The following is a 23,810-nucleotide window of genomic DNA, read 5'->3' as shown; positions in this document are numbered from 1 at the left end:
GGTTTAAAGGACTGTACTCACCCATTAATGGTGACTTGGACTCTCTCTTCCATGAAATGAGAAAGATTAAAATCCTGTATAGGCTTTTTGAACTATATACATTTCTGTTGATCTCATTCAGCTGTGCCTTGAATCTAATCAAATGCCTCATTTCTTAATGCTACTACTCATTAGAGCGCTGCCTTTTTCTTACATTGTGAGTAAATGTCTCATCTGTCAGAGGCATTACTGCCTGAGTTGGGTACATCTCGTGGCGGTGTGAATTATGTCGCTTTTCTTAAATAGCTTATGGCCACAGATGACTGACATGGTGGTGCTCCCCTTCCAGGCCAAGCAATGCATTCTGCAGAGATCGGAGACATGGCCAGAACATACTGAAAGGGGTTCTGAATTTGCTTCCCAGTTCTGTCACAAATTCTGGTGTAGATTGGCTTTCAGTCATTTAGTCCTTCTCTGTCTCCAGCTCTCCATTGACAAAATGGAGATACTTCCCCGTTCTCCTGCCTTTGTCCAAATCTGCATGAATGTTGAGTGAGTTGGGAAAATGTCCTTCAGGTTGTACAAAGATTAAACAATTGGACCTGAACCCCAGTTGGGATTGCTGATACCCCACATAGTACCAATAAAGGAATTTTTAATTTTAATGAAAATACAAGTTTGCTTTCAGTATTATCTGTTTTGACAAGGTCTAGGATGCTGAAGTTTTTATTATCTTTTTACAGCTGCTGCGAGTCCTTTGCATATGTTAGCAACTCATGCATCTGCATCGGCATCTCTTCCAACAAAGCGCCAGAACGGAGACCAGTCAGAACAGCAGGAACTCAAACGTATCAAAACAGAAGATGGAGAGAGCATAGTCATAGCTGTTAACGTGGACACCCCATCTGTGGCAGTGAGTGATAAAGGCAGCCAGAACTAGAAACTTAGGGGAGTTTTCTTTTTTTAAAAAAAAAAATAAACTCCATGGTGCCAAAAGGAGACACTTAAGTATAACACCTAAAATGTTGGAACATGTTCTCACGCAGTGGGGAAAGGGGCCCTGTGATCAGACTTCAACTTTCAGCACTGAAAAAAAAAACAACACAGGTGGCCTTAAAACTTGGTAATTTAAAGTCAAACTGCAAAACATCTTGTTCCAGAGGCTGTGACCCCCGCTCCTCCCTGCCCCCTACCGAACTGTGCACACTGAGAAATACAGTGTTGGGGAGGGCTGCAGCTTTAAAAAAATCTTTATCAGATTATTTTAAGGACTGAGTATCTCAGTGTAACGGCAGCATGATAAGCGCTTAGTGTGAACTGGTTTCAAACGATTGTATATTCCTTAAAGGGAACAGAGGCAAGGAGCCATTTCCTACATCTTGGCAGCTAGCCTTTCATAATGACCTACCCGATGCAGTTGTTGGTAGATATGCAGTATTTTGTTGTTCACATGTGGAATTAGAAATTTTTGAGGTGTATTTTCATTTCTTTGCAAAATAATGGGGTCTTTGACATTTCAAATCACTCCATTTCTACTCCGGAAACTTTGGAATCACACAATACTTTTCATGTGAAATTTTGTTTGGTAAAAAACTGAATGTAGGGTTTTTTTAACCAATGGAATGATTTACTTTTGTCTGTCCTGTTAAAGTTCAGATAAAGCTACTTTATTACATCTGCAAATTTTCATATTTTAGCAGTTGCCTGATAAATTTAATCAAATTTTATTACCATGTGTAGTGATCAAATGCTTCTTTGGGCTTGCATGTAACTGATTAGAAATTACAATGTAAATGAGCCGTTAACTGACGTAAAGAACTGCTATGAATTTGACCAGAGCTGCACTTACCTGTTTCTCTTTCTGCTACCTTTTGCTGTTTGTTACTTTGTGTTGACTTTGACTGTCCCTGGCATATTTTTCCAGTCTAAAGTAAAACAAGAGTCTCGCTTAATATTGTGTATGTTTAAGATAACAGACTGTTCTTCATTTAGAAAGATGAAATTCTTTATCACAAGTCCTTTTAAAAAGAGTAAAATTATCTTGTCAGAGGTATATTCGATATTTTTAAGCTTAAGCACCCATCAGTAGAAATTAATCTGACCAGTTTCTCCGTAACACTTTTGATGTCATACACTGACCTTTTGGGGTCTCCATTAAGAGTAGCTGTTGTGGTTTTCTAACAGTGGCTACCATATTATTATAATAATTTTTTTTTTTAAGTGTGTGTTCTGCAGTTGAACATTTAAAAGTGTATTGGTAATTTCTCACTTTAATTATGGTAATAGATTCCACTTTACATTTCAAAATTAAATTTGAACATAAGGCTGCTGTTCAGTCTTTAATTCACATAATGTCTTATTTCCTCATGCAGTAAGGTGAGTGAAAGCTAGATAGTTGGCTTAATTTGAATCTGATTTTTGTCATTTTCTGTAATAATGATGCATTATTTATATTTCCTTTCCTGCTATGAAAGGAAAAACTGTATTTTCATGATGGACTGAACAGTTTGGAGTGGTTTATTTAGGCAGCTTTTGGGAACTATTTACCTAAAGACCAAATATGAGAAATCTGTACAAGTTTTGTGTTCATCCACAAAATGGAACTGTTACAATGTCTCTGCAGATAATACATATTAAAAAACTATGAAAAAAAACAAACTCTACACAAGCTGAATTTATAACAGGCATTTAAAAAAAGTATAACCTGAAAAGAAACATTTCTGTAAAATTGCAAGATTTTCTTTAGAGGTTTTAAAAATAAAAAAAGTAAAGTTTTAACATACTTTTTTTAAGAAAAAAAAATCCAGTACTAGTAATTTAATTTGGTGTTGAATGAATTGACTAGAATGTGGTTTATTTTCAGAAGTGAGAATCTGTTCACAACTAGGGCTAGGTGAATAATAGTGTATAAGATTTTTTAAATAAAATTAAATTTTATTCAGCAAATCAACTAAGTTGAAATTACTCAACAAGCGTGTTTGAAATATTTATGTATATTTTGGAGTGCTTAATCCGATTGATGTTGGCAGTGCCACAGGAAACGGTATCAGACCAAACAAGCCAAGGGGATCCTTACTATCAGTTAATGGTAGGCAAGTGGGATGTGGTGTCCTCCTGGGTAGAGGGGCAGATGAGAATATAGCCTGGCTCCCGAGCCTGCAACCTCGTGGTGTTTTACACTTTTTGGTGCATGTGGAATTTGGCACAAGAAGGCGTCTTCATTCAGATGGATAAACCCTGTGAAAAAGCTGTGTGCGATGTGAGAAAACTGCTTACGTTCTTACATAAAAATAACATCTGCTTATCCGTGCTCTTGGGGCTGCTGAAGAATGCTCATACGGGATAATCCCCAGTGCTTTTGACTAATGCAGACTTCTACGTCTTACGTGTCAGGCCTTACTAAATTGAGTCGTCGGACTGTTGAAACAAAACTGTTTCCTGGTTTGTCTACGTATTTATGTGCTTCCCAGTATTAATTCAGTGATGGTACCTCAGAGTAGCAAAGGCTGAGACTCCTGTCACACTGCTGCTGCTGAGAGGATGCTCGTGGCCTTTCTTAAGTTGATCTTAACGTGCCAGTCATCCTGGCCTCCTGCCGTCAGGGCCGTCTTTCTTTTGCAAAGGCAAATCTCTTCAGGTAATGCGTGTACGTAGAGATTTGACCTCTCTTTAGGAATTGATGTTCTCTTTCCAGTTACATTTTGTGTTTTACAATGCATGGTATTACTTCCTTTTGTGCTCCTTCTAGGCTGCCTGCTCTTTCTTTCTGTTAAGAGTCAGCTTTTGTGTAATCTTCAAAATTACTTTGAAAAAGACTCAGAATTCTGACCTGTGGAAGACCCAAGCGTGCGTTGGCTTCTAGCGATGGAAGCGTTCGTCTCCGCTGCTGGCAAGTTCTGTCCTTCTTGCAAGAGATCCCTCTCCCTGACCTTACGCCCGCTTTGGTTTTGATCCCACTGTGTGTGGCAGCTTCCCACAGGTTTGGGAAGGCGGCAGCTTTCTCCTGGTCTCCTGTCAGGGGGATATTGCTGCCCTTGGACATCGCAGTTCTGCCTCCGTGCTGCAGCTGTAGGGTATCGCGTGATCCAGCAAAGCGACACCGAGTCCTCGACGCAGAGAGGGGGCTGGTGGTGGAGTGGTGGGAAAGGCTAATTCTTCTTGCTCGGTGTGGTTAGTCTTGGTTCTGAGCTGCTGCCTCCCCCCTGCCCACACTGCAGTGCACTTACCACACTGGTAGCAGTCTTTATTGCGCCATTTTAATTGTGCTGATTAAGGTAAATACCTGTACCATGCTAATGCCAAAAGTGACCTGCAAGAGCACTTCTGCTTCATAAACTGCTTCACAGTACAGATTTCTGTGCAGGAGACAAAACTGGAAAGACTTTGCCTTTAGTTACCTGATTGTTACCATACCAGGTTCATTTTAAAACGTTGCTTTTTAGAATCGTTACATCCAGAAGTGGAACTCGGAAGTTTCAGCAATCGATGTGCGAATCTTTGTCTTGTGTCTTGATTTAATTGTCCCCAAAAGGTAAATTTTGAGTGGTTGGTAGTCATCAGTACAGGCTGGATTATGATTTTGTATAGTTGTGATTTTTTTATATATATATTGACACACATGTGTATGATAGATATTTATCTAAAAATAATATTTTTTATATATATACATCTCATTTACACTGAATTGAGTGCTGCTTTCTACTAACCCAATCGGCCCCTTTCTTCACACATGTTTTAACAACATAGTTTAACATTCTTACCAAGAATCCTGCACTATAGTGACACACAATTAATTGCTAAAGGAAATGTCTGAAGTTAGTGTCTGGGTTGCTTTTAACCATCAGGTTGTTCTTGATCTTATTTGTGGACTCACAGATGAAAACAAGTTTTATTTCTGTTTCTACTTGTTTTCTTTCCCAACTATTAATAATCAAGCCAGACTAAATAATTTTCTGCATGTATCAGAGGCTCATTCCTCTAGAAGTTGTGTTAGCATTTGGGGCTGATTTTAGGTACGTAGCCAGGGATTTGCATTAGTGCAGTGATTTGACTTCAAAAACCATTGGCCACAAGTGTGTTGATAGCACAGGCTACCATGGTAACAGAGAGATGATTATTTTTTAAAAAAAGTTTTATGAGATGTGTGCTTACTGGAATAATTTTCATTAATGTTGGTTTGGTCTCTGATCCTCTTTTTATGCATTAGTTATGTTCTTGTTTCTCATCAGAGTCGGGGAAGTGCTTTTGTCTGAAGTACTAGAAAAATTCTCTAGGATGCTGGGTCAGGTTTTCATGTCAATACTTTGAAGAAATGGTGAGGAGAAGTCAAAGGGCTGTGAAACTACTGTCAAGGGCTGGAATATTGGAAGCTGAAAGAGCGTAACCTGTTCCTTTAACAAAAAGAATGGACTATTGTGTGAAATTCCACAGAATCTCTTACAGAACAGAACAGAGTCACTGGCTTGTTTAAACAAATACAACCTTTGGGGAAGAAGTAAAAAAACCCTGCAGTAAAACGGGGGCATTGAGATGGCTCAGTAAGAAAGAGGTGGATTCAGTAGCGTGGGACTCCAGCACGAGGGGCTGTCTGAAGCGGTCGTTGTTCTGTCGCCTTTGTGCTTGGGTCAGCAGCGCCTGCCCCAGCTCCATCTGCAAGAACTAGTCCTGTGTCTTGCGTCTTCTAACTTTATGGATTCATCTTTTATTTGCTACTTTGATGTGAATACCTGAAGGTTCTGCAAGCAATATTTGTTTCTGAAAGAAATAGCTCCTGCTGGCAAATACTTGGAATTATTGTTGGATTTACTGCACTGCCTGATCTTTCACTTCTCATTTCAGGATTCTGAGCTGTGCAATGGGCGCTATGGGAAGAGACAGCAGAATAGGGCAAGAGAAGGTGTTTGGTTATTTTTAAATACAAAAGAAATTCATAATCTGTATACTTCAGTAGCTGATGCTGGTGGAAATACACTGTTTTTCAGGAATAGTCATATTTTAGACTTACTGTGCAGATCCTGCCGTTTCCTTCAGCGGTGAACAGTCTGCAGCCCTGGCCTGTTTCCTCCCAGTCCGTGGGGTGCTCTGAGCGGGGCTCTCCCGAAGCCACATGTTTCCAGCTGGGAGTTAAGACACTGTGCTTAAAGGAAGAAATGCTGTTGGACCTCTGGACTGTAATGCTCATCCTAAGCTAACAACTTGACATTTTGAAATCTACTTAATCCTCTTCTGTCACATAGACTTCTGACAGCTTGCCTTGCCCCCTTTCACTCCGCAGCCTCCTGTGGAGCCCGGGGGTGTCTGGCAGGTGACTGGTGCCCTGCCCCTCCCTGGGGATGGCAGTTGGGTGCTGCTGCCGTGACCCCCCACCCCCGTGCTGAGCTTCACCCTGTGCAGCAGCATCAGGGAAACGGGTGTGGTGGAGATGGGGTCTACCTCATACTTAAAGTACTATTTATTTTCAAAAAAAATGACCAAAATACTATTTCACTTGATTGTACATGTATGCTTATCCTCTGTCCCACTTAATGCAAATTTTGGTTGAATTTAACTCCATAATGCAGTACAGCAGACAGTGAAGTGTTGGCAGGGCAGCCTGCAGCAAGCACTGGGGGTGTGTGATCATTCTTTAACCTAACTTTCAATCCCTTTAAAATAACCTGTGTACTTGGAGAGGATTTGCAAGGAGGAGTTTGATATTAATGATGTTTAGGGCTGTATTAAGGGATTCCATCGTTAGCAGAGCATTGCTGTCAGCCCGTGTTCTTGTCATTCTTGCTGTCACACTCGTAGAGATGTTTAGGGGAAGTTTTACAAGTTCAGCAGAGTTTTAATCAAGAAATATGCTCATATTCTCTCTGGTCACCTATAGAGCAACTTTGACAGGAGGGCAGGGGCATGGTGCCTCAGCAGATTAAGATATGTAAAACCTTCAAAGCACCGAGCAGAAGGCTTAATGTTTTAGTCAAAGCAGTTTCCTTGCTATTTAAAGTGAGTGCAGCTGCTTGGATCATAAACAGCTTACAGCTACACCAGGGAGAGGATTTAAATCAGCCCTGGAGGGGTTCTGATGCTTCCCTGTGCATGCCCTTCTCTGGGGAGAGGGCAGCTCCAGGGGGCTCGTTCTGCCCAGAGAGCTGTAGAAGGTAAGGAACATCAGCACAGCCCCTGGGGTGAATGGCACTGGCCACAAACAGGTTTGCACTGGAAGCTGGACTTGTCTGGGTATAAATCCCCTCCCGTACTCCTGTCCTTGGTTGCCAGGGGCAGAGATTTAGCTTCTGACCTTCAACAGCCACCCTTCAACAGCCACCACTGTTTACTCAGTTATGTATTTATTCCCCAAAACCTACGGCAACAGGACCTTTGGCTGTGATCATCAGGGAATACAGCAAAATTAGTCACTTTTATTTAAAAGAAATAACATATTACAAATAAGTGTGCAAAACAATTTGTGATTAAATACACATAAAAGCAACATGCAACCTTGACATCAAAATCTGCGTAGAAGTTAGTCCTTAGTATGTTAATTGACACTAAAAGAAACTTGTCAAAGTTAGAGAGTCTGCAGCTAAACAATCTTAGAGTGAACAGGCATGTCAGATGTGAAGCATCTGTGAAATTGAGTTTCAGAAGAGCAGGACTGCCCTCCCCGGCAGCAGATCGGAGCTTGTGTCTATTTCAGTTCCTGGTTTAGTCTCTTGTGCCTCAGGTCAGCAGTAAACGTTTGTTGCCAAATCACCAGTTCAGGAAAGAGGTTACAAGTCAGTCGGTTTAGTCTAACCTACCTGTCTCTAGGCCAACAGTATTTAGTATGCAACATCTCAAATAAAAAATAAAAAAGTTTGCAAGTTTAAAGCCATTGCCGAGCCGGACGCTGGCTGGGGCAGGGGCTCCACGCCCTGAGGGGACGTTTTGTGGCTCAGCCAGAGCCCAGCGGCCTCCAGCTCCTCCCTCCAGTTTGGCACCCGGACAGCTGGTGCTGAGCGCTGGCCCGGCCACGGGACGGTCCCCCCCGAGCGTGGTCCAAGCTCCAGGTGCCTGCGGCTGCGCTTGTCCCCTCTCCTCCTGCTCCGGGGCTGGGCAGGGGGGGCAGCACTCCTGCTCCCGGCCCCTGGGGTTGTGCGAGTGCTCCCCACAGTGCTCCCCCCAGTCCCAGCCGTCCCAGGGACGTAAAGCCATGCCTAAAGTCTTCTGTTTTCACACCCCTTTTTCTAAGGCCAGTCGTACACACGCGCAGCCTCCCGCAGATCTCCCTGTGTGGCAGGCACTCGTGTTTAATCTAAAGTCATTTCACAGTTTAAGAGAAACCCAATAGGCACAAGCTTGTTGAAAGCCACATCTTGAAAACTGGAGTTGATGACCATAACCCAAAGAGATTTTAATGATGAATATTTGCAGAAATGAGAATAAACATATGTAGTCCACTACTTCAGAGCTCGTTGTGATCATGTTGGGCCAGGCTTCTCCATGAGATCTGCTGAACTTCTTGATCAGTATTGGACATTCATACACTGTCCTTCCAAAGACCTGGAAGAGCCAGGGCAGGACTTTGACCCTTGCACTCCCCTCACCTCAGTCAAAGCTTGTCATCCGTCATTTCTAGAAACTGAGCATAGACATCCCTGGAGCATTCCCCTTTTTGGTTGAATAAGAACTTGTAGTAGCTGCCATCTGCACATATTGCTGAAACCAAAACAGACAGGGTGAGTTCAGCTGCTCAGAGGTGCTGTTCTCTTCTTTGGGCCCACAGAATGGAACAGGAGTTGCTCAGGAGGAGCCTGAGGCCCCTCGGTCCTCCCACCCTGGCAGCCCAGCGCTGCGCCCACGCCGGCCCCCCTGCCCCCTCTGAGGGCAGGACCAGCCCCCCCTCCCGCTCCCAGGGCAGACTGGGGGAGCCACAGTTACTCACCTATGACAGCATTTGGCTCTGTTCCAAAGGCACAAATGCACGGAGAGCCTGAGGGAACCTGAAATTTGGAAAAACTCCATTTGGAACTGAAGTATTTGGGGAGAAAGCTGGCAGAGGCCAAACTGCAAAAGAGATAAAAAAAAAAAAAAGTAACAACTTAGTAAGGTGTTGACAAGAGTTGATTTAGAACTGCTGGCGTGTTTGAACAAGGCCCAGGCTTACACTAACTGCTATTTTTGATTTTTTTTTTTTGTTGTTGTTCCAATATATATCAGGTAATATGTACAACTCCCCTTCTAGGGAAGGAAGGGAAGACCCTACAACTACCTTTCTGGCTTTATGTTTTTATGTGACTATAAAAATTGCCAAAAGGATTGATTTTTAATAGAGATTGTTTTATGTAAACTGGCCACAAAGTACACTCACGCTGAGTGGCCACTGAAAACACACCCCGACCTTCTGCTGGGATTCTGCAGCCCACAGAGGACAGCACAAATGTGGCAGTTGCTGGATAGTCCTAAATCTGCCACTCACGCACAGCAGATAAATTTTACCCCCTCCAGTAGTGCGGGTGTTCACTACTGCTTTGTCAAGATCAGTGTTTTAAACGCTATTAAAAGGTCAAGCTCCCCCCACCCCCCCTAAAGGCTCAAACCCTACCTTGACTGCTTATTTCTTTTGGGGTCTTCTGCAGCAAAGATATGTACTGTGCCATGGTCACTGGACACACAGATGAGGGAAGCATCCTGGTTGAAGTTAATACTGGAGAGAATAGAGAAAGCTGCAGCATTTCCACTGGCACCCCCCCGTCTGGTGTGCATCCATGTGCTGCTGCAGGGCACGCTCCGGCCGGAGCAGGGCCAGCCCTGGCAGGGGGAGCACATGCCCTCAGGACCAGGCTGCCCCGAGAGCCCCTCAGCATGGGCCATTCTGCCACTTCTGCTGAAGAAATGGCACATCCCTGCTCTGAGGAGTTGGCAGGTATTGGATTGAGACCTGCGATGCTCCTGATGGTGCCTGGTAGAAGAGGGGGAGCTTCCCCGCTCCTGGGAGTGCTTCCAGCAGTGGATAAGAGCCAAACGACTGCCGTGGGGTTTGACAGGCAGCACAGCAGTGTGCTGGAATAAACCTCCCCTCGCCCCCAGGGGCTGGTCCTGGGAAGCACTGGACTGCACTGCTGCAGTCCCCGTGTTGGAGCACGAGGTCCCAGCAGCCCCCAGCTCCCGCCCGTGCCATGCACAGGAGTGGGCCCAGGCCCAGTTTTGTGCCGGGTCTCAGCGCCGGGCAGTCCTGGAGTTCTGCCTCGAGCCTGTGGCAGCACCGCTGGCTGTTGCTCTCTGATGCCAGTTACCAGGCGGCCTCAGCACAACAGTACCCGTGAGATGACAAAGCAGAAGCAATTAAACGTACCAGTATATATTGGCTGCCTGTGATCCTCTTCGTAGCTCCTGGATTAAATGCCCTGATGAAGTATCAAATATTCTTATGAGGGTCCCCTTGAAAAAGAATTGAGCATTACATCAGGAAACAGAAGACTCTTCATCTGTGAATGCATCCTAAAAATTCTACCTGACCAGCACACTCCCCACACCCCACTGGGTTTTTCATCTCAGTAGATTTGAGAGAACCTCTCTCAAAGTTAATTTTTGGGAAGAATATTGATTTCCCCCACACCGTCACCACAGTGTTAAAAAGCTTTGGCATACAATCTTGTTACTTAGCTACTCAACTGAAGATTCTTCCAAGTTATGTTCTGGCACTAGTTTGCAAACATTAAGAGTAGACTGGTGTACAGCCTCTCGTGCCCGGGTGCTGTGAATCATTTCCATCGTGCTCCCACAGCCAGTGTACTCTTTTGGGAGTGCTGCTGTGCAATTTTTTTTTCCACTAAGTATGATCAGACTGGGGCTGGTCTTGCCTTACAATTAGTTCAGCTGACGTAATCTAAAGGAATTACCATATGCTCATTATCTGTATCGGTTCAAATCTGTGAGACTCCAGAGTGAGTCAGGTTACAGACACAATACTGCACTGGAAAAAACTGTACTTCACTGAAAGTAAACTAAGCTTGACACCAGAGATGCTAAACACGTCCATGGATCCCAAATGAAGCAATGAACAATTCGGCAGTTGGTTCATTTGATGAGTGGGTAACACGGTCACCTACAGCTCATGGTATACACCTGCTTAAACTGCATCTCCCCAGTAAATAACAGAACCCAGCAGAGAAAGATTTGAATAAATGTCAGCTTAGTTTTGATTTAAGACACAAGCTTGAGATGTTTGCTTGCAGTATGCTCAGTATGGCACTTTGCCCATACTCCTATTTCAGTTTGAAAATGCTGTTTAAACTTTTTCTCTACACAAAAAAAGGAATGTCTTAATAGAAATTCAGCAGGTTATTATTCTATTTAGTAGTGGCACTGGCAATTTTAAGAGCGTTATTTAGAAGACAATAATTAAGCTATAGGCTGTGCAGTAAAAACTAATCCAAACAGAGACTCATTGCATTGATTTAGCTTGTCTCCGAGAAACTCGCTGAGTGGAAGAGGTAGTGAGCTCCCCCCTTGCGCAGGTGGGTGGGGACGGTGCCCATCTGCCTTAGGGCCCTTTGGGCACCCTCACCCCGGGAGAAGGCAGGGCAGGGACACACTCTGCATTCCTGTACCCCTCCCAGCATCAGCCCAGTCCGAGGGGATTCAGGCTGTGCTGCAACTTCAGGTTTTTGTCACTGTACTGCATTCTTTAGCCCTGTGTAACACATGACTGCACACAATTTGGTAAATATTCCAAGAATCATTTTTGTCATTTACACTCTGTGGCATGTGCGTGGGAAAACCAGAGACAGCACAGCTCCCTCCTGGTCTGTAATGGGAGGTAAGCCAGAGCAGAACTACATCCTCCAGTATGACAGACCCATTTGCAAGTATTTCTTTAGCCAGTGGTTTTTAACAGAGTTGAAGAAATGCAAATAAGCTTTTCCCCTGCCCTTTATTTTGAAAATGAATAGTATTCAAGAGCACAGGAAACATGAACTACTTGGGCCAGATCTCATTCCAACGTCACTGAGGAGTCACTGCTACAGTTGGCTAAAAGAGAAAGGCTGCCTCAGGCACGGCCTTTGGATTGCTGTTTGGATGTCCTAAGGGAGCAGTAAGACTGAGAATGCATACTGCACTGCAATGATAAATGGTCCAATTTGTTATTTCTGTGTCTTTCCTACAAAAGGATACGGCTTTCTGTTTTAGGAGAAGTTACTCCACTAGAACACATAGTGAATCAGAGTTAGGAGATTATTCTTACTTTTTCTGATGCTGTTGCAATTCTTGTTCCCTGCAGGTTTAAAGCTATACAGCTCAAGACTCCCTCGTGGGCCGGGATGTCTACAGGAGGCTTTTCTGTATTAGCGAGATCCACTATCTGCACATGCCCAGTATGTGTTCCAGGAAATGCAAGAAGAGAATTATTACTATTTGGACAAAGGACACAGAGACCTAAAAGACAAAAAAAAAGAAAAGGAAGAATAACTGTGTAGTTCCTATACACACGCACACAGTAAATCAGAATTTAATCTTAAGGAGAACAGTATCCCAAAACATGATCCATCCATAAGTGCAGAGCACAGAGAAGTAGAGGAGTAGCCTAATTTTAACTCGCTCTCATCTTTCTTTCAGAGTAATCTAGTTGTGGTTATCCAAAATCTGGATGTTTTCAGAGACCAGATCCATCAGTCTGTTACAGCAAAGCTATTTAAAAAAAAAAAGTGAAGTCTCCTTAGCAGCTCAAAAAAGGTAAGAGTTTATAATAGGTGATACTTTAATCTCTCCTCTGTCCGTAAAACTGATTATTATTAATTCATGTTTGAACCTTGTTCTTATGGCACTTGCACTTTTTTTCTTCGTAACTTTTTGCCAAGCACTGAAGGTAAATCACGTCTGTCCCAGGTGTTCAGCTGCCAGCAGGTAACCAACCTCCTGCTGTCAGTCCCCAGCTGCAGAGCACTGGGGTATCAGGGAACACCACTCCTGGGAGTGAGTGAGCATCAGCGTGCCGAGTCCGCCTTTGGGTTGTGCTGCCGGGACTGCATTTGCTTCTAGTGGGCTTGAAAACCTCTGAAGATGGGGCCTCCGAGCCCACATAACCTCCTGGTGGAGAAAACATCTTCCTGACGTCCAAGCTGATCCTCCTGATGCATCAAGCTCGGCCAGCACCCCTTGTTCTACCGTCTGGCACTGCTAAGAGTTTGGCTCCATCGTTCCTGTAACTGTCCCTCAAGTAGCTGTAAGTGCTGCCTGCTGCTCACCCTTCAGTCTCCCTTTTGCACAAGTAACAGCCCAACTCCAACCTCCACATGGAGGCCATGGCGCCCTGATCAGCTCCACCGCGGGGCACAGCTGTGCCCGGAGACAGATGCTCACACAGCTGCCACTGCACCCCTCCAGTTCTAGACCCTCCCTTACACCTAGTCTTAAGTGTGCTGCTGACATGCTCATCCATCTCTTCACCCTCATGGTTCTCCTTCCAGAGGAGCCTCCCTTTTCCAATAAAGCCTACTGCAACAATATCATCTCCTCATGTCAAACCCAAACCCCACCCAGCACCTAGAGCTGCCATCACCGCGCTACACAGTGCGCAGCCTGTGGCACTACTGCTCATCTGGGTTCAGGGTACCTCCTGCTCATCTCAGCAAAAGACAAAGGCACACCTTGCTATTTAAAAAGAACAGTATCAGCTGGTTAATTAGACTCTTTCTGACACTGTAGAAAACAGTTTGCTAGATAGTTCTGGCTCTTTTAGAAAAGAGGAGTGATGGATGTACTTTATAACGGAATTCGTGTTTAAGCTTTCAGCACAAAATACATCAAGTTTACAGGTTCTTTACAGAAGATAGCAAATAGCTATTATAGAAATCAAATGTGTAACTTAACAGGAGTACATAAATAGTTTTTCTGTGCAAAGTATTAATACATTTTAATAACCACTTTATAAAGACAAAAGCATCTCCAAAGGGCACAACTATCGTGCAGTAGTTTAATGAGTTACTAAAGAAACTGATTCAGGCAGCTAAAGATAAATAGCAAGTCAAGAACAGAATAAACTTACGTCCATTCCCAACCCATATACACAACTAACCTTTAGGGTTGTAGCAGGTTTCAAAGACGTGCAACTGGTGGGGATTGTGTGTGAATGTGAAAACTTTAATCATCGAATCCAAGACTACCACAATTCTGAAACAGAGAAGAAGTTCCTGTGACTTGAGGTGGGTAAAACAGGGACACACATACCAATTCAGACCTGAAAAGGCTTTCAGCTGATTCAATGGCTGTATGCTTTCTGCCCCCCACAACACTCACAGCCTTACAAAAAGCCACACAGCTATGAGCCTGCCAAGCACTTTTATCCAAAGCTGTGACAGCAGAACCCCTCCACCCACACGTACACAGACTCCAGCTGTTAACAGATGCTCTTGCTCTAGAGATCTGCTCAAAATTCCCTCCACACTCCTCCATACCTAAAAAAAAAAAAGTTAGCAGAGCAGTAGCCATGAGAACATTTCCCTACATTAGAGGCCAGAGAGTCTTACACCAAGACTTTCAGATACCAGTATACTTTAGCTGTGATCTGTTAACACTTAATGCTTGCCCCCAGAAGCCTGTTTCACCTTTAATTGCTAGTGTTAAAGCAGGATCTTTTTCTTTCTACAGTGTACAAAGCCAAGCTGTGTGTTTTGAACACGTTGGTTTTTACCCACCGATCTCTTCGCAGCTTAACTGCTTTGACTTCTGTAGAAAACTCTATCTCGATGACAGTCTTCTTCTTCAGGTCATCCCAGATCATTACTAGAAGAGTGCAGACACTGCATTAGATCATCAAGGCATATCTGAAGATCCATGCTGCCTCCTTTACAACAGCTTCTGGTTTCTGAGAGGGCTAATCAAGAGGTGCATCCAAGAGTGAAGCAGTTACAGACCAGCATCCGTCTAACCAAAAGGTTATTCATAACACATCAACCCACTCTTTCATGCTGTGACTCATGCAGGTAAGAGCTTGGTAAACTCTTAACTGCAAAAGCTGACAATAAAAATACATTTTTCTAAGGACAATTTGTTTTGCTCTGAGGGTTATCAAAGAAATAAGGCAGCAGACAAACAGATTAGCCAGTTTTCCTACAAAGCATGCCAATGGGGGCCCTTTCCCCCCTCAGGTTGCTGAGCCCTGGAGTCTCTGTGCAAAGGGAACAGTGAGAAGGACAGACTTTGTCAGCAGGTCTTGGGGACTGACTGCTGCAGGTAACTGCCCGGTAACACTGCGATAGCAGCCATGAACCTCACCTCACCACACTGACTTAAATCTGCTGCAACACCCCTTCCATCCAGCCTGCAGAATACCAGAGCCCAGCTCAAGGCATCTGCTTTGGGAGTTCTTTGGGCAGTTTCACACAGACAGCAAGGTGAACACTGACACGATCTATTCCATGAGACTCACCTTTGTTAGGTGGGTACTTGGGCTTTTTTCCTCCACCCACTAGTGCTAAATAGTTGCAACGAAACAACATTTCGACATGGCCAACACCACCTTCTAGAAATTCTGAAAGACAAATTATTTTATTTAAAAGTGTCAGAACCTGTTAAAATGCCATCTAATTTTTACCACTGTTACAAGAAAAGCTCACATTATCTAGTGCTTCTCTCAGGCACCTGAGAAGAATGATATCTTCCTACCCTGGCTGACCTTAAAAAAACCCTAGAGAATCCTCTAAGAATGGGGGTGACGGACAAGAAGTTCTGACCAAAAGGCTGGGGGTGTTTTGTTTTGGTTTTTTTGTTGTTGGGTTTGTTTGTTTTGTTTTGGGTTTCTGTTTGATTTTTTTGGTGCTTGTTTAAAATTCAGATTCTCAGCAAAGTTGCTTTATTTTTCAAAGCAATGACGATCACCACTGTTTTCACACAGTTGAGACAGGCCTCATTTTCATATATAGACAGTCACAGCAAGGTTTTAAAGTGACATTAAAACACGCTGCATGAGAGAAGATGAAGCAGGATCATCATGGCAGCTTGATCATTTCTATTATACAGTGGGTTTGTAAATATGCTTAGAAAGCCTGTCCAGTTAGCTCAAATTCATTCCCCTCACATACACACACATTCAAGCCTGGTGTTGCTCTGTTACACTAATGCCATGCATTTTTAAAAGTACCACCAGTATTCACTGGTCATGAACCTTTTTATTTGCAAGATTTGTCTTTAAAGACTTGGTGGATTTGAGGAAAGAAGGCAAAAAGCGCATATATGTAACTGGACTAGAATCTCCAGTGCTGTTCCCAGGGAATACCCATGGCTGCTAGAATAGGTAAGAAGTGCAGCCCAGCTCCAGCTGGGCTCTACTCAGTGATGCAGGAAACAGTGAAAGGCAAAATGGATCAGCTGGTGCAGTTTCTCATAGTGCATGGAAAAGGTTTTTTTTTTTCTTTTTAAGAATCTCAACTGCAGAGGAAGAATAAGATACCATGCTTATGGTGCAAGTAGAGGAGCACAATACCAATCAGGGGATTTTATAATAAAAGAATTTTTCAGTTTGATGACATTTGAGTGGAGGCTTGGCTTTGTTTCATAGTCTAGATGGATGCCTGGCATTCTACTGGGGAGAGAGAACCAAACTATCAGGAGAAGAGGCCGTAACTGTGGCCTTCAGGGTAGATGAGAAGAGTTAAAAACACACTTCCACTTTAAAAGACTGTCCAATAACTCCACACACTGGCAGGCTGCAGCAGGAAAGGTAGATGAAACTAGTAAACCATTTCAAAGCTAGAGAAGTTGAAATTTCAGGACTCCAGAGACCTACAGTCAGAAATTGTGATGGGAGAAAACCACAAAAGTGTCTGAGGAGCTCGGAGGAAGCACCACAATGGAAAGATGTAAACATGCATGAAGAGTAGGAGAAGGGATTCAGCTAGACATTGAGAAGCACTGCAGCACCTCTGGAGGAGGAATCTATGGTGGGACAACTATGCAACACTCAAGGTAGATGCCTGGAAAGATGTTCACACTGGGGCATTAAATAAAGCCTTGGATTTCATGCAAGTCCTTGTGGTTTATTCAACACTTCTGACTGCAGAGTTTCCTTCCTGAACACTTGTATTTGGACACTACCCCCTTCTGCACCAGGTCCTCCTCCTAGCTCCATTAAAACATTTAAAGCATGACAGCACATTTTGTTACGAAGAGGTATTATCACCATGACAATAAGTTAAAATATTTACAAATTATAACCTCGGACACTTGCAGAACGTTCAGTGCGTTCTGAATCTATGTTAGAACAGACGCTTTAATCATTATCTTTACAGTTCTAACAGGTGATGCTGCGATGGGGAAATTCACAGAACTCCAGGATATAAGAAAGAAAAGCCAGGGTGTAACAGTTAAGACTTGGTTTCATACTGGGTTACAGAAATCAATCAAATAGCTCCAGTGGGAGCTTGTCTATCTTGGATGGGTTTAAATACATATGAAAGATGAACAAGATTTCTCTGTGTGCTTGTGCAGCCAGTACAGTCTGACCTCTCCAGATCATGAGTCTGACTCATAAGAAATATTTCACAATCAGAGTCCTGGAAGTATGTCCAGAGCTGCTGGCAGGGAGAGTTTTAACAATTCAACAGGATTTTGACCTGAATTCTGATACTTTTGGCACACTATCACAGATGACCATCCCAGGATATGTTGCTTATGGAAGAATTTAGCATTAAGAACAGAAAGCAGTTTGTCAGCTTTGGCCATGTGAACAGTGATTGAAATCTCTTACAGAACTAGAAAGTGAGAGCACACCTGGTTTCATAAGAATTGCTATTTTAAATACATTTTTTCTCTTATTAAATCATTTCTATCACCACAGGCTGGAAGTGCCTGTTTAGGACAGCAGCTTTCTTTGTCTATTTAGGGTTAGAATAACATGGTCAGGTTTAATTTTCCATTATTTTGACTCAGTTATGTTTGCTTTCTGATAAAGCGCCCCACTACCTGTTAATATAGCTCATCTAGTAATTTCTATAAAGACATGATACTAGGTTTACCACCTTAAGATACTCCCAAATTTTTAAGCATACAGAGAATATAAAATTTAGAGTATTACAAGTCTGAGCTCACAGTGCTCTTGCAAGCAATACTCTTAAGTACAAGAAATGTTACATTCAGATCTCCAGTAGAAAAGCAGTAGTTTCATTGCTGTAGTAGATCACCCAGATTACTGCATAGGAACAGAAGAACTTCTCTTGATGGTATCATGAGCCTCTTCTCCCTCTTATGAATAACCAGAAAACTTATCTCCTATTCAGGACTACAAACATTAGCAACAACTAACACAATTCAGCTTCTGCAAGAAGGTGAGACACATTCATCATCAGCCAGCTTTATGCAAATTAATAGCATATAAACATCTGACCGGGCAGTGGCATAAGTGAGAGGGGCCCTTTGGGACCAGCGTGGACTTCCTTTCTTGAGGCTTTATTCAAAGCCTTCCAGTGATGGAACGGTGAAAGCTAAGCAAGAATCTTACAGAAAAAAAACCACAAACCCCAAAAAAACTCCGTGGAGGCCAAGCTTCCACCAGAGAACTAGCACAGTATAAGTAAGCATTTTACCTTGCTTCTCTTTTTCTTTGAGTGGATCTGCATTATAAACTCGGAATCCGTTTTCCATTCCGCATGCAAAGCATCCTGTAGTAAAAAGCACATATATATACACATATATAGTAATTGCAAGAACCACTCAATAACTAAGCAACAGCCAGAGAGATAAGAGAGCATTACTCCATAACAGCATTGTTAAATCCAAGCTGAAGACCACTTGCAGGCTTTGTTAGTGTTTGCAAGTGAAAACCATTTAGAGGAGTTGTCCTCTATGGTGGCTTCCACTGAAAGCGGGAAGTTCTCAGTATTCTTTTTAGACAGGTAAGAAAACAATGGAAGGAAAGGAGAGCATTTCCCAACCCATCTGTATCCTACTCCATGCACTGCAGAGGGAAGGCAACCTGCATTTTAACTCTGATTGCCCAACAGTCATTATATTATGAAGCAAACCCCATCCCTTTTTATTAGCCCCAAATTTACTGCATTTATGACTATGTGAAGGACGATCCATTGTTCATGTTTTCACAGAAGACAGCCTCTCAAACATTGTTTTTAAGAAGGCTCTAATGAAAGACAGATGCCAATAATTACATGCTAGTATCTTAAATCTAAACCATGGAATGACTAGAAACTAAATTAAAATACTGTGGAAAATTATTTTAGTTACTTTTACGTACAGAATTATGCATGTGCCTTTTTAGTGGAATCCATCAAACTACTGTTTTAATCGCTAATGGTGGATGCAGTTACTAACAAAGAAATGCTAGTGTGAAGTTAGAGCAATCACAAGTCATTAAGAAGCAGCTACTGTCACTAGAGGCAGACTGACAAGATTAGTTGCTACACAATTTATATTCACTGTATCAAAAACCCCGTTAAGATCTTCAAGGCACTAGAATAGAGAAATTCAAATGAGCCTGGTTTTATTCATATGCACTGCAATGGATGCAATGATTTGAACCCCCCCAAATAAAAATTGAGGAGCTATGTCTAAATGCACCCCTTCACCAAACTCAGTACCCAAGAATCACAGGGTGGGTGGGGGAAGGAGGGAAGGAAGTCTTCACTCTTAACTAAGGTCTCCAAACCATTTATTTGCTCACAGCCAGATGATCTCGGGCACACAAGACAGAACTGGTTTGCTGTGGAGCCTCGGCTCAGAAACAGGCTGAAAGACTCAGACTGCCAGAGCCCGTTTCAGGTACTCCTGGCATTAAAGGTCACAAACAGCCAGCAGTAGTCCTCACAACACAGGCAACTAACCATCTTTGTGGCTTGCATTCTATTAGCTTAATATAAGCTCAATTTAAAAAATTGCATATGCTCACTGAAGACCAAGTGAGCAACATGTAATACTGCTCATATCTTGACACAGGTTAAGATGTCAAAAGAGATAATATAATTGGTGACTTTTTTGTTGTTGTTGTTGTTGTTGTTATAAACACAGAACAAAATCAATGTTCTTGCATAACAATACAAAAAAAACATCTAAACTTGATCTTGACAACAGTATTAGTTTAAAAACTCCACAACCTGGGAAAAATAATACAGGCAATCTGAAATTCCTTTTTAATACTTCGAGAGTTTCACTCCAAGTAGGGCTGCTTAAAAAAAACCCAAAAAACAAACCACACAACAAAAAAACCCCAACCAACCAAACACCCACTCCCCCACCCCCAAACAACAAAAACCAACAGCAACAACAAAAAAAAAAGCCCTACACACATCCTCTGCTTTACAGCCCAGCCTCTTAGGAGGTGTGTGGGGGGGTGTTTGGCAGCATCCTTAGGGTTGCCATTCACTGAACTCACACATACAAACGAAAGATTACTGCAAGATCCATCTCTACACCCTTCAACGTAGAATGGAAACAAATTAACCCTCTTATTTTACATATAGTCACAGCAGTCACAGACCCAATATACCAGACTGTTCTAACAGCTAAACAGCAAAGAAAACAAAACACACAGAAAACCCAGCCCCCAACCCAAAAGACTCAAAGGCACAATTTCACCCTGTCCAAGTTTTTGTGATAAATTAAGTGGAAAAAAAATCTTGTTTACATATGTAAATATACTTAAGAGAGTGGTTAAGAGGAATATAATAATTACAAAAGATTAGTAAACATTGAAACAGATGCTTTTAAGTGAACTATATTCATTTTACCTCCTCCCGTCTCAGTGCATCATGCTTTAGTTTGCTCTGGCAGCTGAATCCGTAAGAGCACGCTGTGCTGAAGTCACAGCACTAACAACCTGCCACCTCGTGCAGGATACTTTATTGGGCTAACTAGAAAGCAAATTACACGGAAACATTTAGCTCTCCACAAACCAATACTGCACAGGATGAGAACTAATTTGTTTCTGGTAGCTGTAGTGTGTATCCATATAATTATTTTTCCAGTGACAGTTTTATAATACAATATTGTATTTCCAGGAGAGGGGTGCTGGAACTGTTGTACAGTAAAAGAGCACTGTAAAGTTCTACTTTTAAAGTTAATACCAGCAGGTTATAACAAACCCAAATGGAGCATTTCTAAGGCAATAAAATACAGGTATTACATTTCCTGTAGCACCACTACAGCTTTTCTGCAGGGCTAACCTCATGACCAAGATGTGGGCTGCTTTTAATGTCTTGGGAATATTTACATTTCTAACTAGAGACAATACACCAGAGCTGAGAGAATGTAAGTAATGGTGATATTCCCCACACAGTCAATCATTATTGACAGAGATATGAAGGTCTCAGTCATGGCAACCCCCAAGCCAAACAAGAGAAAAAAAAACATACAGATTACTGCTACTCATTCAACTCCAGGTTACAGAACAGCTTTGGAGCTCAGTGTTTCCCATCTGACTGATCCCAGCATTTACCAGTAGGATCACAAATTCGACCGCTACAGCTTGTAAGCTTTTATGTATGTGAGAGATGGAGAGGGGCTGCCAGAAGAGAGAATTGCTGCAATAATAGGTACACTTCCTTCCACAGGAAGTTCACATCTCAAAATTAAGAAGGGACAGGCATGCTGTCAAAAGAGCCACTGACAGAAGACAACTCGGATACTTTAAAAACCAAATTATTAAAGAATTATTACCCTAACCCACAGCTGTGCTTGTTCCTACACTAAAAGTACTATTTGCCAAAAGTCCCAGTGAGGCCAGTGAGTTTTGTTTGTTTTTCTAAAACCAAAGAAAAAGGAAGGGTTAAATTAATAACTATCCTAGAAGATGCCATAAGCTGAAGCAGGCATGCTGACATAAAGAAATCTGCAGCCTTTAGGACCCAAGATCCAAAAACTGCAACAGTGAAGCCTAGGGAAGTGACGATGACAGGCGCAGTTCCTAGCACATTAGTTTTCCTTGCCACAGCAGATTTTGTCTAAAGCAGTAACAGAGAGCACAGAATCCTACTAACACTTACGGGGTCCTATAGCCAAGCATTGTAGTCCACTAAAAGAGATCAAATGAGTAAGACGAGTGTTTCAACACCAAAACAAGTCCACACCTCAGTTTTCAAACTAGCAATAGACTACAATAGCAAGAAAAGAAAAACCTGTCAGCAATTTACACGTATACTTTCTGGTATGGTAATTTATTATGATGCTTTGTCCATTCAGTTCTGTAAAGCACTTTAATATCCTACTGAAAGCATTAGGAAAGTGCCTGAAATCAGGAGTATACCAGCTCGAAATTAAGAACCTGAAGTCAGAATATTTCGTTTTAAAACGAAAACACCTTGCAATGTGGCCATTCCTTTTTGGGGGGTTACACAGTTTCTTTAATTTTTAATTTAAAAAGAAAAAGCGGCAAAGGCACACAATATAAAAATATAGTAATATATACTATGAGTATACTCAAAACAGAGTAAGGGAAGCACACTTCAGAAAAACTGCAAATGCTATCTTCATCACTTGTCAGTCATGGAAGTTAAGACTTGGAGAGCCTTATTAGATCACTCCTCCCATCTTCCCATCGTTATGGGATTGGCTAGTCTTAAATTACTAAGAAATTAGGTTATTGTGACAATATACGCAGACAAGCACACTACTAAGCTTCAGCACTCAAGTGACTCATATTTCTATTTCTGGTAGAAGCAATAAGGAAGAAGTGAGCTTTTCCTCTTATCTGCTTCTTTGAGCAGCCAAAGAATTACATATCCTTTAACACTATACAAAGCCTCTAAACCAGTAAAAAGTTAGCATGCTGCTACCTACAGTTCAAAAGTCATCATTCATCATCAGGACAAGCTCCAGGAGCCTGCAAATGAAAGCCAAACATGTTTTTTTCTTCAAGTTTTCTGCTGTTATTCAATTGGCTGGCCAGGCTTGGTAGGATGGGACTTGATACTGTCAGCTCACAGATTCCCAAGTCAAATTCCTTGACATACTTTGGATGTGATACTATTCAAAAGCATTTATTTTGCATTTACTGCTACAGAATTTAAGGAAGCCTTTACAACAAAGAACAAGTTTTACATCGTAAATGGTGTTATAAAAACATTCTGCAGTAAAAGGAAACTTCTTACACAGTTCTCTTTATAACTGAGCTCCATCACAGGCCAAGCATCAAATATTACCATTTCATTCCAGACCCCTGCAGATTTGAAATGAAGCTCATCCTCACAAATCTCTTTTTCCATCTCTGTTGCAAATGAAAGATGAAAATAAGTGCAGAGTTGCTGAAAAACAGACTATTCTATTGTTTTCAAGTTAACAGGAGAATGTGATGACAGCTACCAAGATGCTCGCTTCATTAATGGCTTGATACACTACTGACAAAATGTCATCAGAGACGTTAAGACTAGAATCAACAGAATCATTCATGTTTACACATGACTTCAACAGCATCAGCAACAGGTCTACAACTACAGAAGCTTCAAGACTGTCTTAGGCAAGAGTATTATTTGTTAAGACAAAAAGATGTTACAAAATTATGACCTTCTATTTCTTATTCCACAAAAAGGACACTTACTCATAAAACTGGTGCTATTTTTATACTGCAAAAACAAGTGAAGGCATATTGTACCCCTTTTCTAGAAGGGGCCTTCTTCCCCTTTCTAACAAAGAAAAAAAAAAAATACGGTGAAGTTTTTTTAGTGGTCCATGTATCTGCCCTTGTCTGCCAGTATGATATGCAGTCTTAACCATCATTTTTAAAATACAAAACAGGCAAAAAGAAAAAAAAAAGTTACACCATTAACTCTGAATGCAAAATCCTTACACTAAGAAAGGGACATTTTGGAAGTTACCCTTCCAGTAATGCAGTTTCATAAGAACATCCTTTAAGGCCAGGTTTTTAA

General features: G+C 42.2%; 2 protein-coding genes across 3 annotated transcripts in view; one reads left to right on the top strand and one right to left on the bottom strand.

Annotated features, from left to right (window-relative positions):
* FOXK2 (forkhead box K2) overlaps window positions 1–2,929 on the top strand; it is a 68,854-nt gene extending 65,925 nt beyond the window's left edge. The window contains exon 11 of the mRNA XM_026861231.1: window positions 723–2,929. Within this exon, the coding sequence (XP_026717032.1) occupies window positions 723–919 (197 nt within the window). The 3' untranslated portion in view covers window positions 920–2,929. The remainder of the gene's footprint in view (window positions 1–722) is intronic.
* A 4,435-nt stretch (window positions 2,930–7,364) lies between these two features.
* Window positions 7,365–23,504, bottom strand: WDR45B (WD repeat domain 45B). 2 transcript variants are annotated; one of them, XM_026861233.1, is made up of 10 exons: window positions 23,483–23,504; window positions 18,525–18,599; window positions 15,374–15,475; window positions 14,640–14,727; window positions 14,021–14,115; window positions 12,191–12,381; window positions 10,298–10,383; window positions 9,548–9,649; window positions 8,888–9,009; window positions 7,365–8,661 (listed from the first exon to the last, which is right to left on the bottom strand). In XM_026861233.1, exons 1-10 carry the CDS (start codon window positions 23,484–23,486, stop codon window positions 8,555–8,557), a joined length of 972 nt encoding a protein of 323 aa, XP_026717034.1. In that variant the 5' UTR covers window positions 23,487–23,504; the 3' UTR covers window positions 7,365–8,554. The 2 variants fall into 2 exon arrangements, with proteins under 2 accessions (XP_026717034.1, XP_026717033.1); XM_026861232.1 differs by lacking the exon at window positions 23,483–23,504 and having other exon boundaries at window positions 18,525–18,622.
* Window positions 23,505–23,810: the final 306 nt, after the last annotated feature.

The sequence above is a fragment of the Athene cunicularia genome (assembly GCF_003259725.1).
Source record: "Athene cunicularia isolate RWA chromosome 18 unlocalized genomic scaffold, athCun1 chr18_part1, whole genome shotgun sequence".
NCBI lineage: Eukaryota > Metazoa > Chordata > Aves > Strigiformes > Strigidae > Athene > Athene cunicularia.
Note: the sequence above shows the minus strand (reverse complement) of the source record. Positions and strands in the feature narration are given on the sequence as shown.

Coding starts and splice junctions, on each gene's coding strand:
- WDR45B (XM_026861233.1), bottom strand. Junction 12,382..14,020: donor AACCTGCTACAACCCTAAAG/GTTAGTTGTGTA, acceptor TTTGTCTTTTAG/GTCTCTGTGTCCTTTGTCCA. Junction 9,010..9,547: donor AAAAGAAATAAGCAGTCAAG/GTAGGGTTTGAG, acceptor TCTCTTTTGCAG/TTTGGCCTCTGCCAGCTTTC.